The sequence below is a fragment of the Rhinichthys klamathensis genome, unplaced genomic scaffold, assembly GCF_029890125.1.
Source record: "Rhinichthys klamathensis goyatoka isolate OS25496 unplaced genomic scaffold, OSU_Roscu_1.1 h1tg000093l_1, whole genome shotgun sequence".
In the NCBI taxonomy this organism is placed as follows: Eukaryota; Metazoa; Chordata; class Actinopteri; order Cypriniformes; family Leuciscidae; genus Rhinichthys; species Rhinichthys klamathensis.
The window spans coordinates 120,924-135,426 of NW_026606632.1; the positions used below are offsets into that span (position 1 = coordinate 120,924).

Here is a 14,503-nt window from a genome sequence, read left to right on the forward strand (position 1 = left end):
TTTGCTTTGTAACATGTTAAATATGGATATTTTTCTTACACAAACGCATCGCTTGGCTTCAGAAGGCCTTTATTAACCCCCCCGGAGCTGTGTGGAGCACTTTTATCATGGATAGATTTCTATGGACTACACGATTCACTCAATCTTTCAATCAGAATAACTTTCATGAGGGGAAAATATATATGTATACTACCGGGGGTCAGGGAATGTGGAAATACTGGATGTACCTTTAACCCAGAATATTCCTCTCTTCTGTTTTGGTCTTTGAGTTTGCTTTCGCATCACATGAGCACGGTTTTGTGTTTGCTCACTTGTGTGCAGCTGTGGAAAGTGAGGTTTGTTGAGGAAAGCTCAGTGTTGTCCTGGGCATCAGCACACAGAGCCAGAGGTTATGCACCACAGGGGTCACAGAGTTTCCATCAGCAATCATTGGTGTTTTTAATATTTGTGATTCTTGTAAGACCACATAAACCATTTTTGAGCTGCAGCCCTTAAATAGCCATTATGTTCTTGGGTTGTTTCTATTTTAGGATCAGAGTCATGGACTGTCCTTGATCTCCCCCAGTTATCATTAACAGCATTGGCCCTATTCTGCTTGTCAGAACACAACGGCTCAGTTCCAAAATCTACTGAGCTGATAGTATTTTACAGTAAAATTACATATAATGCGATGTTAAACCATTTCAAGTTTTTCATGATATATGGTAAAATAACTTAAAATTAACAAATACTTTTTTTTTTCTTTACAGTGTTGTGGTAAACTTAGTGAAAGAATTCTTCAAAATGGTTGACAATTGAATTTTGGTTATTCAATTCTGTGAAGTACAAATGACAATTTGTATTTTACCCAATTACTTTACTATTTCACATGGTTTCTGTGTGTTTTTTACGCATTAATGGAAGTGAAAGTGACGTGAAGGCCAAGTATGGTAACCCATACTTGAAATTTGACCTTATCCAAGTTAGTGCACACACATAGGAGTAGTGAACACACACACACACGCACAAGCAGTGGGCAGCCATTTTTGCTGAGGCGCCCGGGGAGCGATTGGGGTTTAGATGCCCCCGATAGTCATTTTCTGAATCGCATTGAGAATCGAACCTGCAACCTACCAGTCTTACTCTCTAACCAATAGGCCACGGCTGCTCCAGAGTATCACATTGTTAGCTTAGCAACATGTTACTGCCTGTGTAGTGATGCTGCCTATGTAGACAGCAGGGCAGCTCACTAGATTTTGAGGAATGATGGAATAAAAATTGCTCGATTTGTGTTCCACAATAGTCGTACAAGTTTGGAGAGACCTAAAGATGTTTTGGATTAACTTTTCCTTTAATGTTTTGAGTAAAAAGACGACAATGCACACTGAGACTTCATCTGAAATGATGTGAAGAGCTCTTGCTGTGTGACCAGCGTCCGGGTGCTTTTCACACCAGCTGAGAGGCCCGTTAGCATCTGGGTCTTATCGCAGCATGCTCGTGTTTTGATGCAACTCATACAGACTCTGAAGAGCCGCTTAAAACAGAGAGTAAACATTAGCACCGCAGGTAATAAACCGTTGCGTGCATGTCTGTGTTTGTACTGGAATGTCGGGAATTCCTTTGGCTCAGTGAGAATAGAGCAGGAAAGGGAAGCTGTTTGTGCATCATGCTTAAGTTATTTTTGCCCGGTGAGAGCAGGAGGTCATAGTGTATGGGGAAAAGAGGAATTTTGTAGCGCACTTCATCTTTTTAGCCCTCTGAAGCCCTTTTTATGAACTCGTACGGGCCACGGCTCATCCCCGATGACATAGTGTTTTCAGTTGTGGAAAAAAAACTACGTCACGGCCCAGAAAAAGGCTTGGCACTCGCTTTGACGAGCAATGATGTTTTGCGTCCTGTGTTTCCTCTTGTTATGATAGTTTTGTTCTCCTTGTGTAGATTCACCTTTAGATAACTTTTCAACGTTTTCCTTGCCTTAAAAGTTCATGCTAATTTTCCTCAAACAACCTGGCAAACAGTCGTAGAGGAAAAGTTCAGCTGATCTTATTTCCACGCTCAAGGCTTTCTAAATTAATTTCAGTGTATAATAACATAAATTAAATGTGATCTTTATGATACTTTATATAGGTGAAATTGGAGTTGAAAATTGTATGTTTGAACATGGTTGAGGCTATTTTCTTCTGCTCACCAGGGCTACATTTATTTAATCAAAAATACAGTAAAAACAGTATAATTATGAAATATTAGTTGTGTCCTAAAGACGGTTCACTCCCATTGCTTATGAATGGGAGAAAATGCAACGTGCAATATGGCAGAATATAGCCAAGCGCTGATTGGAAAAGTCATTGCAGCTGTCATTAGAAGCATCATTTCCCATAGAAACCTGAGACTCGTGCTTATGACTGCACATGCTCATTGGCTGGTCTATAATTAAAGCTGCGACAGTTAAGTGCAAGAAGTGTCCAACATGCCACACTTGGGTTTTTTCCGGGGCATCATCCGGGTATTTAAAGTGTACTTTTTCTATTTTAAATTTTTTGTGTGAACACCACTTACACTATGTATACTCCAAAACAGTATAGAATAGTGCGTGAGTACTCTAGTTGTGACACACTCTATTGTTTTGCATTTTAATATATTTAAAAATATAAATTATTGGTATTAACAATGTTCAAAACAGTTGTGCTGTTTAGAGGGGTCATATGATGCTATTTTCAAAGATCATTATTTTGTGTATTGGGTGTAATAGAATATGTTAACATGATTTAATGTTCAAACTATTCACATTATCGTAGCTCCTTTATGCTCCGTCTTTCTAAAACACGTCGATTTCTACAAAGCCACTCCTTCCGAAAAGCATAGTGTGCTCTGATTGGCCAGCTGACCCAATGCGTTGTGATTGGCCGAACACTTCAAACGTGTGTCGGAAATGTAACGCCCCTTCCCATAATCGCGAGCTTCAGCTTCCAAAGCAATTATAAAGACCAGTTAATAATGTTGTCAGTTTTACCATATCAGTTTTCATTCTGAAAATGCAGATGACCAAGCAGATACTCGTGTGTATTTGCAGTACACAAGCCTCGGAGAACAGTGGATACTACAGTATGTTTGTAAACGTAAATCCATCTCTGCACTTTTGATCGTAAGAACGACAAACAATATGCATTAACAATATGCTACACTGCACAAAACTCTACATTTGAACAGGCAATAGCTAATACTTTAACAGATGATTAAACATCCTTCCAGGCTCTGAATCAGAAGCTCCAGATTGCCTTAGCAAAGTTGAAATTTTCCCTTTTTTTATTTTTAGAAATGCACAGCCGGTCTTGTACTCTCCCAGGTTTCAGGAAACTGTTCTCCGTAAAATGCGCTGCACACACACAAACATTTGGGTTGTACTGTTCTGGAACAGTGTTATAAATAAATCTTAACCACTGATTCCTAATGGCGTCCACTTTCAATAGGCCAAATAAAGTGCTGCTTTTGCTTTCACATAGACACACACAGCGTCTCACGACATGGCGGTGACAATGCATTTGGGTGGCATTATGCAAATATTTCCACCTAGTGATGTAGGTTGGCGAGGGAGAATTCAATCGAAGTGTTTTAGCTTGGTCTGAATATGCCTTCTCTTTTAGATAGAATAAAAAAAAAATTGTGGGAGACTTTGAGCTTTGTAACTTTGCAGATCTTATACATGAACAAACAGCTACATAACACACTAAAGAAAAAGGAAAACATGAAAGCGCATCATATGACCCCTATAATATTTTTGTGGAAATCATGATTTTTTTTTTTTTTTTTTCAGGATTATTTGATAAATAGAAAGTTCAGAAGAACCAAATCTTTTGTAGCATTATAAATGTCTTCGCTTTCACTTTTGATTGATTTAATGCATCCTTCCTGAAAAAAAAAAAAAAAAAAAATCTATATAGTATGTACATTGTGTATATAGGTAGCATATATATTATATTGGGCACTATGGTCCAAGGATGTGAGATAATTTTTTAATAAACTTAAACACAAAACTGGAACAAACCAGAAAATCCTTTGTACAAAAATGATTGAACATTTGACACAATATTTATTTAAAATGATCTGATATATTGATCTGAAACTACTTGAGATCATGGCCCTTTTGATTTCATCTTGAGTCATTATATTTGTGTTATTGTACAGTCGATGTGAAGCCCTTGAGTGTGAAATGCTGCCCTCCGATCACTGTGACTCCACGTGAAGCTGTACTCAAATGCAAATGTTAAAACCCAGCCCACACACACACTTCTGTCCTTCTTTCACCCCTACCCTCTCTGTCACTGCACTACAGGATACAGAAAATGACAGGTGTTGCCTCTCTGTCTCTCTCTCTCTCTCTCTCTCTCTCTCTCTCTCTCTCTCTCTGTGTGTGGTAGGATATGACAGCGCGGGACCTGCTCCAGCAGAGGTACACCCTGCCTAATGGAGACACAGCCTGGAGGGCATCCCCGCTGGTCACTGCTGCTCAGGAGGGCAAGCTGGTGCTGCTGGACGGCATCCATCGGGTCAACCTGGGCACTCTGGCTGTGCTGTCCAGGTCAGTCTCAACCCCAACCGCCTCCATTTAGAGGCTTACATCATGTCCTAACCCTGAATGATGCAATCATTTTTATTGGCCGTCATCCAGAATGGTCCAAAATATTGTTGTTGTTGTTATTATTACTATTATTATTATTCATAATGTTGTTATTATTATTGTTGTTGTTGTTGTTATTAATTTAAATATTAATTATATTCAATACATATTTTTTATTATTTTTAATTACTACAACTGATAATAATAATAATAATTCAAATATTCATAACAAGAAATTATTATTATTAGTAGTAATAGTAATTTATTGATAAAATGAAAATAATAATAATACTTATTATTATTATTATTATTATTATAACTAATATAATAATTATTACTACTGCTGTTACTTTTGTTATTACTACTACTAATATAATATAAATTATTATTAATAATAATAATAATATTTATTTATATATAATAGTATTTATTTGTTATAATAATAATAATAATAATAGGTGGACAAACAACTAGAAATTATTTTGCACAATATTTTTTAAATACTTTTTTATACTTTTGTTTCTGGTATTTTTGGTAGAATGTTATTTATTTATTTTTTATCTGAGAACACTCTTGGTGTGAAAATCCCAACACTGCTGTTTCTGTGCTTGTGATCTTCACTTTAGAGCAGATTGCTGATCTTCACTCACCTCTTGTTGTTCTTGATTGGTTGGGTGATTAATCTGCCCTGTCTTCTGTCTCAGGTTACTGCATGACCGAGAGCTGGCTCTGTATGACGGGACTCGACTGCTCAGGTGGGACCGTTACCAGACTCTAAAAGAGGAACTGAAGCTCACTGACCAGGAGCTGCAAGACAGGTAATAATCTTGTTGCAAAAAACGGCATAATTGTCATAAAAATGACACATAAATATCATTCTATTTTCTTCTGGTTATTTTTAATGAATATTCAATATAAATAGCATATAGTGTTTCTGGTTATGGAACCAAACATTTTTATATTATCAAGAATGTCTAAATAAACACAGTAAAAATAAATTATTAAAGAGTTAGTTCAGTTCACCATTTACTTCAGTTCACTATCTCGCGTCCATCTAGGGGTGGTGATGGCGCAGTGGATAAGACACATGCCTTTGGTGTGAGAGACCCGGGTTCGAATCCACTGTGAGACACCAATGTGTCCCTGAGCAAGACACTTAACCCCTAGTTGCTCCAGAGGCGTGCGACCTCTGACATATATAGCAATTGTAAGTCACTTTGGATAAAAGCGTCAGCTAAATGAATATAAAAAATATATAAATAAATCTTCGGAAAACACATATTAAGATATATTTAATATTCTCTCAACAGTTTTGTCCATCAATTGAAAGTGCATACAACCAAAACTTTCAAGCTTCAAAAGTTAAGTAATCCAAATGAATCGAGCGCTTGTATCAAAGTGTTTTGAAGAGATGCAATTTTCAGATTTGTTTGTAAAATATAAGAATATATCATCATGAAATCTCATTATCAAAGTATCGTTTTAATTATTTATTTATTTCATTTTAATGGTTTTGCTATATGAAATAAATGTATGTAAATATATTAACTATTCCTGTATCTCCAAAAAACAACAACAAAAAAAACGGTGCGAATAAGCTGAAAGATCCATTTAAGTTGGATACACGCATAATGGTCTTAGGAATGGAACAAGGCTCTCATTAATTTGTAAACGTTTTTATGTCCAACTGAGATAATGCTTTTCAGAAGTGTGCCGTAGAAATTAAGTACTTACATGGGACTAGTTTTCTATTTAGTGTATAGTTTCGCAATACGACAGACCATTCGAAAGGGAACCCAGCACTTATCAGTACCGTTTCTCATGAGAGCTGCCTTCCATCTATACTATCCTTCCATCTATACATTCGTCGCTGTGACAACTGCACTTACAGAAGGGAACACGTGCTGTGGCTGTGCAGTGTGCCACAATCATGGAACAGAATAGAAATCTCACACCAATCAACACCTGTATGTGTGCACAGCGTCTCATGGGGGAGATTATTTAGCACATTCATAGTAGACCTTTCTTTGTATGAACCGTCTCCAAGCAATCAGATGATAATGGCATATCCAATGTATTTCAATTCAGTTTTGAAAACTTTGTCTATCACATAGTGATTGAAATCTGTCCGAGGTTAGAGCTAACAAGCAACATCAAAACATTCATAAAAAAAACACATATAAAAATATAGCTAAAATCAGAGACTACATTCAAACTGTCAGTCCAAATCTGATCATTTGTGTATGTGATTGGAATCCGATCTAAATTAATGATGACTGTCCACACAGTGTATCGCATCAGTTCTGATTTGTGCTCTTTTGTTTTCCGGAATATCTGCATTGGTTTCTATGACACACTGAACCCGGTAAATTACCGTAAAATTAAATTACCAGATTGATTTTTCCAGACAAATGTCCATCTACTGCATGTTTACATAGAAAAACAATTAAAAGCAGTGGAGCTTACTGTAAACGGCTCCAATAAAGCTTTATTATTGGCCCAAAGCAAACTTCTTAAGTCAACATTCTGACTTTCTGACCTGTACGTGCTCATACCGGTAATCCTTTTCTTTTCCTTTCCTTTTCTACTGTTTAGAGACACACATCCTTTCCTTTTCTACTGTTTAGAGACACACGATCTCTAAACAGTAATTCACATGTATTAACCTTTATTTAACCAGGCAAGTCACTTAAAGGGACTATATATAACTTTTTCCCCAAAATAAACGTAACAATAGCCTTTTTATTTTACCATTTATGACTCAAACATCTCCTGTTGAGCATACTGACACCTTGTCCGCTCACAGTGGGTGCACCTATAAGCCTGTATCCTATTTTTCCTATTTTCTGTCGGGTCGGATTTTTCCCGCGCTGTCGGCGGATGTGACGTCAAGCGCGTTCATGTTAAACGTTTCAGATCACTCTGCCACCACCGCTTGCCAGCACTTATCTCAAACAATTATGTATTTGACTGTTCTTACCTCTGTAAACATAATGTTGACCTCCTTGCAGCAGATGACTTGTGAACTGTGCACGTACGAGAGCGAGCAGAAAGGAAGAGCAGTTCTGTTTTTTGGCCACAGGTGTCAGTCGCGAGTTTAAATTTCAGAAAAACGCATATAGCCTCTTTAAGAAAAAGTTCTTATTTTCAACAACAGCCTGGCAGGAGAGACTTTTCAATCTCCTGAAAGTTGTACAAACATGCATTACTATACACACACAAATACATTCATTAAAAACATTTACAGGCCGTGATAAAAACACTCCCTAGTAGTTTGCAGAGATTGAAATATATGTCTCTAATTTCCATGTCTTTTGTACCATTTGGAGCAGCAAAACCAAAAGCGGAACGACCATAAACAATTTTCTTCCTAGGGATAATTAAATGAATATGATTAGATGATCTGGTTAAAACATGAGGTTGCAGCAACTCTTGAAGATATATGGCTAACAAACCTAATAGGACTTTATAAAAAAAAATACACTAGTGTATTTCCCATCTAATATGTAATGACGTCCACTTTAAAAGGGAATACAGTTCACAGTGATGTGTTCTGTAAGATGTATTAGTAATCAGTCTAATAGATGCATGAGATAATACATCTAATTGTTCTAGAACATTCCTATTCACTTCATCACCTTAGTCAAACAACGGTAAAATAGTGGTTTAAACAAGATATTTCTTGGCTGATGTAGTGAACGTAGATCTATTTCGATTTATAAAACGGATAGTTCCGGTCCTTGATTCTGATTGGTTGAGCCGCGTTTGAAGCCGTTGTAAATTACTCAACAAACAAACATACACCTGTGACCGCATTACATTAGTATTACTGCGCACCTGCCATTTGTGATTCTTTGTTGCTGCATGTGTTGCTTAGCAACATCTTTGGAACTACATTGCTTGGCGGAGGAATAAATGTGCTATTATGTTATATTTTTTATTGCTGGTGTTTATTTTATGAATAAAATAAATATTAAAATGAATATTTTTTATGGAGTATCCGTTTTATAAAAGCAATAAGCCCCTTGAAGCTGTGTTTCACAGTGAATTAAGAACAGCTAAGGGGGTTTTAGGCACTCCGCTCCGTGTCGTGCCTAACAACGCTCCTTAGCTGTTTTAAATTCACTGTAAAACACGGCTTCGCAGGACTTATTGCTAATAAGAAACCAAGTGTAGGTTTAACTTTCTTTTGAATATTGATTATATGATTATCATAGCTATCCAGCCAAATTCCAAGATATTTATATGAAGAGACCACTTAAAGTTTTACCCCATTTCGGGATGTAATATCATACATGGTTGGTTCTTTCCGAACCACATTACCTTCGTTTGTGGGCTATTCAAGACTAATATAAATCATTAAAAGTTTCTTGAATACTATTAAAACTAGCCTGTTTTAAAACTTCATCATATGATGATCCTATATAGAGTAAAGCATGGTATTATCTGCGTATAGGTGAATATAGGTTTTCTCACTACAGATAGTCTGGTAAACACTATTAATATAAACTGAAAACAGGGTTGAAGCTAACTCAGAGCCTTGAGGAACCCCTTTCTTATTTGTTAATAGCTCAGATAGTTGTTGTTCAATCTTTACATGTTGGGATCTACTAAATAGATAATTAGAGAACCAAGATAAAGTTAAATTAGATGCGCCAATAGCAATACTACATAATCTGGATAACACAATAGAGTGATCAACTGTATCAAAAGCTTTCGCAAGATCAATAAAAATTGCTGCACAAAATTGTTGTGTATCTAAAGCATTATAAATATCGTTCATAACTTTTACAGCTGCTGTAATGCAACTAAATGATGAATGAAAACCAGATTGAGCATCAGATATGTTACATTTATTAAGAAACCCTAATAATTGCTTATTAATTAATTACTTTTGCAACACAAGGCAAACTGAAATTGGCCTATGTGAATTTGGATACATTTTATCACCATTCTTATAAACGGGATATCTCTGCAGTATATATATATACACTCACCGCCCACTTTATTAGGTACCCCATGCTAGTAACGGGTTGGACCCCCTTTTGCCTTCAGAACTGCCTCAATTCTTCGTGGCATAGATTCAACAAGGTGCTGGAAGCATTCCTCAGGGAGTTTGGTCCATATTGACATGATGGCATCACACAGTTGCCGCAGATTTGTCGGCTGCACATCCATGATGCGAATCTCCCGTTCCACCACATCCCAAAGATGCTCTATTGGGTTGAGATCTGGTGACTGTGGAGGCCATTTTAGTACAGTGAACTCATTGTCATGTTCAAGAAACCAATTTGAAATGATTAGAGCTTTGTGACATGGTGGAAGTAGCCATCAGAGGATGGGTACATGGTGGCCATAAAGGGATGGACATGGTCAGAAACAATGCTCAGGTAGGCCGTGGCATTTAAACGATGCCCAATTGGCACTAAGGGGCCTAAAGTGTGCCAGGAAAACATCCCCCACACCATTACACCACCACCACCAGCCTGCACAGTGGTAACAAGGCATGATGGTTCCATGTTCTCATTCTGTTTACGCCAAATTCTGACTCTAACATCTGAATGTCTCAACAGAAATCGAGACTCATCAGACCAGGCAACATTTTTCCAGTCTTCAACTGTTCAATTTTGGTGAGCTCTTGCAAATTGTAGCCTCTTTTTCCTATTTGTAGTGGAGATGAGTGGTACCTGGTGGAGTCTTCTGCTGTTGTAGCCCTTCCGCCTCAAGGTTGTGCGTGTTGTGGCTTCACAAATGCTTTGCTGCATACCTCGGTTGTAACGAGTGGTTATTTCAGTCACTGTTGCCCTTCTATCAGCTCGAACCAGTCTGGCCATTCTCCTCTGACCTCTGGCATCAACAAGGCATTTCCGCCCACAGAACTGCCGCTCACTGGATGTTTTTTCTTTTTCGGACCATTCTCTGTAAACCCTAGAGATGGTTGTGCGTGAAAATCCCAGTAGATTAGCAGTTTCTGAAATACTCAGACCAGCCCTTCTGGCACCAACAATCATGCCACGTTCAAAGTCACTCAAATCAACTTTCTTCCCCATACTGATGCTCGGTTTGAACTGCAGGAGATTGTCTTGACCATGTCTACATGCCTAAATGCACTGAGTTGCCGCCATGTGATTGGCTGCTTAGAAATTAAGTGTTAACGAGCAGTTGGACAGGTGTACCTAATAAAGTGGGCGGTGAGTGTATATACACTGTAGATAAATGTAAAACATATATGTTAGACATTCTGCTATAATAGGTCCACCAACTTTAAATAAGAATGGGTCCAAAATATCTAGACCAGCAGGTTTTTTTTAGTTAAGTTTATAAAATTCAAACCAAACCTGTGACTTAGTAACTGGTTGTAAGGAAAAACTAAAAGGTAATGAACATTTTTTTGTGTGTGTGTCTTCATTTTTTTTTACTCTGCTTAGAAACATGATTCTCGAATAAATTACTCGCTCTAATAAAATGTTTGTTTAAAAGATCTGCTAATTTAGCTTTGTCTGTAACAACAATATCTTTGTTGTAAACTTTGTTGTAAACACAATAAATATGTTTTTTTTTAAGTGAAGCAGGCCCTTGTGTTAATACCAATTTATTCTCTAGTTCTTTTACAGTATTCCAAAATGTTCTTGAATTTGAGTAACTATTAGAGAATTGCTTTCTATAGTACTTTCTATAATTCCGATGTTGTCTAAAAGAAATCCAGTCAGTCTCAGATTTACTCCAAAGCACATTTTTCTGTTGTAGGTCCCTATTTATCCTTGGACTAGAGCGATTTTTATGGCGAATAGGTTTTAGAGGGGCATATTTATTAATGACAGCAGCTAAATCACGTAAAAAAAAAAAGCTTGCTCATTAAAATTTTTAAAAGAACGTTTCAATCAAATCACACTAGGTTGTCTGTGTGTACACTTTTCCCGGACACATGCTACAAAGCAATGATCACTGATATCACTACAGAAAACATCAGATTGATATCAGTCTGGGGTATTTGTTCAAATTACATCTAAAAGACTATCATTTCCTAAACATTTACTATCATACCTAGCAGGCTTACTAATAATCTGTGTGAGATTTAAAGAATCAAATTGGAGCAGAACACGATCAGGAGGATTTGGCATCGGTTTAAATCACCCATTAATATAAATTTGGAATTAGTATAAGAGCTAAGAATTCACCAGTAAAGATTGCATGTGTGAAAGGTGCTAACGTGTGGCCGTGGAGCTGGACTACATCTAATGAAGCAGAGCAGTAGGAGGTTGCCATGCTTGACCTTATTCCTTGCTGCTGTCTCTGCCGGTCTTTAAATTCAAAGAGGTGTGTGGACCACGGATATGCCTCCATTATACAATCATTTTCTGCATGACATGCACACAACACAAGTTGGTTTCTGCAATGACATCTGATGTGTTTGCGTTTTACATGGAAAAAAAGTGACTAGCAAAAAAGCTACGTGAAATCCTATCAGAGTAATCGTACTGAAATGGACTTCCAGAAATGAGATTTGAATAGGATTTCAAACCACACATGAATGTGTCTTGGAACGGATTTGTAAAAATCGTGTTTCATGTGAATTATTATTTTTCTGCCGTCCACATGTTGGTTAATATTTGATGTGCTTTCAGATCACTCAATAAGTCAATATTTCACGTCCAGTTCTCTGTCTCAGTTAGCCTGAAGCAACCGCAGTCATGAATGAATGAGTGTTGTGATGGCTCACACACACCTCACGGACAAAGCCACATGGGAGGTGTTGATTAACTTCCCGTGACATCATCTCTATAGAGAGACACTATCACAGACCAACAAGCTTTTTGACAGCGAGTCTAGACCATGCGTCCATGTCTGTGAGAAACACTGAGTTACGATGAGATGCATTTCAGGCCATGACAATGGCCGCTTTCATCTCAGGACCGCAATAACAGGAAACAGCACACCAGACGGTCCAGCTCAATTTAATCCGAGGGCTGATTTTATAGGTTTTGTCAGTTAGCACCATGACACTTGCTGTTTATTCCAGTCTGTCCTTACTAGTCTTCAGATGTGTAATTTTTAAAGTGGCTGAGAAATTTTACACTACAATATTATGTTGCTATGGAGCATCATCTCATAGTTACTGTAATAAACTAAAGTTTTTACAGTTCCAGTCTTATTTTTATAAGATAATAACACTGAGTATGACTTTTATTTTTAAATACAGTATACGGTATCGTTTGAGCACTCTTGTAGCCTTTTCAGATCTGTTTTTTTTTTTTTCTTTTTTTTTTTGGGAACCTCCATGATGTTGGACAAAAATAAACATTCTGTCATCATTTACTCACCCTTGAACCAAACCTTTTTGACTGGGCAACACAAAAGATGTTTTGAAGGAAAAAGGTCAATGGGGGTACAGAAAAAATTAATTTATCCATGTTTGAAACAACTTGAGGGTGAGTAAATGATGACAATTTTTTCTTTTTTAAGTGAACTATTCGGGTAGCAAGTTATTTTACCTGTGAACACCTTTGTTGACTGGTTTCCCCTCAGACGCAGTGCTTTAAAGTCTTGTGTGTGGTTCACAAAATGCCCACAACATTTATCGTTGAATCCGATATTGCAAAACCGATATCAGATTATGTAAAAATGCTTAAATATTGGGGAAAATATCGGTTAAACCGATCATAGGTCGATCTCTACATTTGACTGTTTCTGTAAAATGATTATTATTAAAATGATTATTACTTTTTATTTTACAGTACAATCATATCATTATTATAGTTACATTTTGTAATGATTTCATTTTTATAATTGAATTAAAAAATGTATTTAATAATAATAATAATAATAGTAATAGTTGTTGTTGTATAGTCAACAACAATGTAAATGTGTCCTGAGACAACTATTAGTTTTATTATAATTTGTATATTTAAAAAAATACTTTTTCATCTCTTTCCTCATGCTAAAATCCGTATTTTAACATAAAGTTCTGCTTTAGGGTGTTCATATGAGTTTGCATCCCTGTTAGGAAGACTTTAAATATAGCACATGAATCCTATGAATCCAGAGTTATTTATGGTACCATTGCATTATTTCTTACACTTGAAAGCCTGAGTTTCCATTAATTGCGATCACTTAAAAGAGTGACCAGCGCTGTCTTTAGCATTTCTTCTTTTGTGTTCCAAGAAAATCATATAGGTTTGAAACAGCATGAAAGTGAGTACGCCAATCAGCGTTTCTTGTCTGTTGGTTGTCCAGAATAATCAGCAATCAACTTTTGAGTAGGTGATTCATCGTCCTACAATTTGAAAGTCTGTGCCTCATAGACTAACTAAATCTATGGAGGGTGTTTAGGAGACTCGATCCCAACCAGCAAAAATGTAAACAGAAAATGTAAAAATAAAAGCTAATTAAAAATAGGCCTATATATATATACAGTGCTGGTCAGAATTTTTTGCCCCCTTTGTAAATATGATCAAAGATGGCTGTAAAAAATAAATCTGCATTGTTAATCCTTTTGATATTTTATTAAAAAAAATTGCAAAAATCTAACCTTTCATTGAAGTAAAAGAATTGAAAGTGGGGGGGAAATCACATTATGATATAAATGTTTTTCTCCAAAACACTTTGGGAACAATTATTTGCCCCCTTTTATTAAATACTTTTTGCAACCTCCTTTTTCCAAGATAACAGCTCTGAGTCTTCTTCCTATAATGCCTGATGAGTTCGGCGAACAACTGACAAGAGATCAGAGGCCATTCCTCCATACAGAATCTCTCCAGATCCTTCAGATTCCCAGATCCATGTTGGCACTTCGTCTCTTCAGTTCAGCCCACTCATTTTCTATAGGGTTCAGGTCTGGGACGGCCATTGCAGATGCTTGGTGTTGTGCTCAGTGACACATTTTTGTTTTGATTTTGATGGTTTTTTTGG

General features: G+C 36.8%; 1 protein-coding gene across 2 annotated transcripts in view; it reads left to right on the forward strand.

Moving 5' to 3' along the window:
* The window catches only part of vwa8 (von Willebrand factor A domain containing 8), a 120,221-nt gene that overhangs the window by 14,547 nt on the left and 91,171 nt on the right, over positions 1–14,503 (forward strand). For both annotated transcript variants that reach the window (XR_008807199.1, XM_056252183.1), the window contains exons 13-14: positions 4,395–4,555; positions 5,299–5,412. Coding sequence is in view for 1 of the 2 variants with exons in the window: in XM_056252183.1 (XP_056108158.1) it covers positions 4,395–4,555; positions 5,299–5,412 (275 nt within the window). In the remaining variant the exon portion in view is untranslated. The remainder of the gene's footprint in view (positions 1–4,394; positions 4,556–5,298; positions 5,413–14,503) is intronic.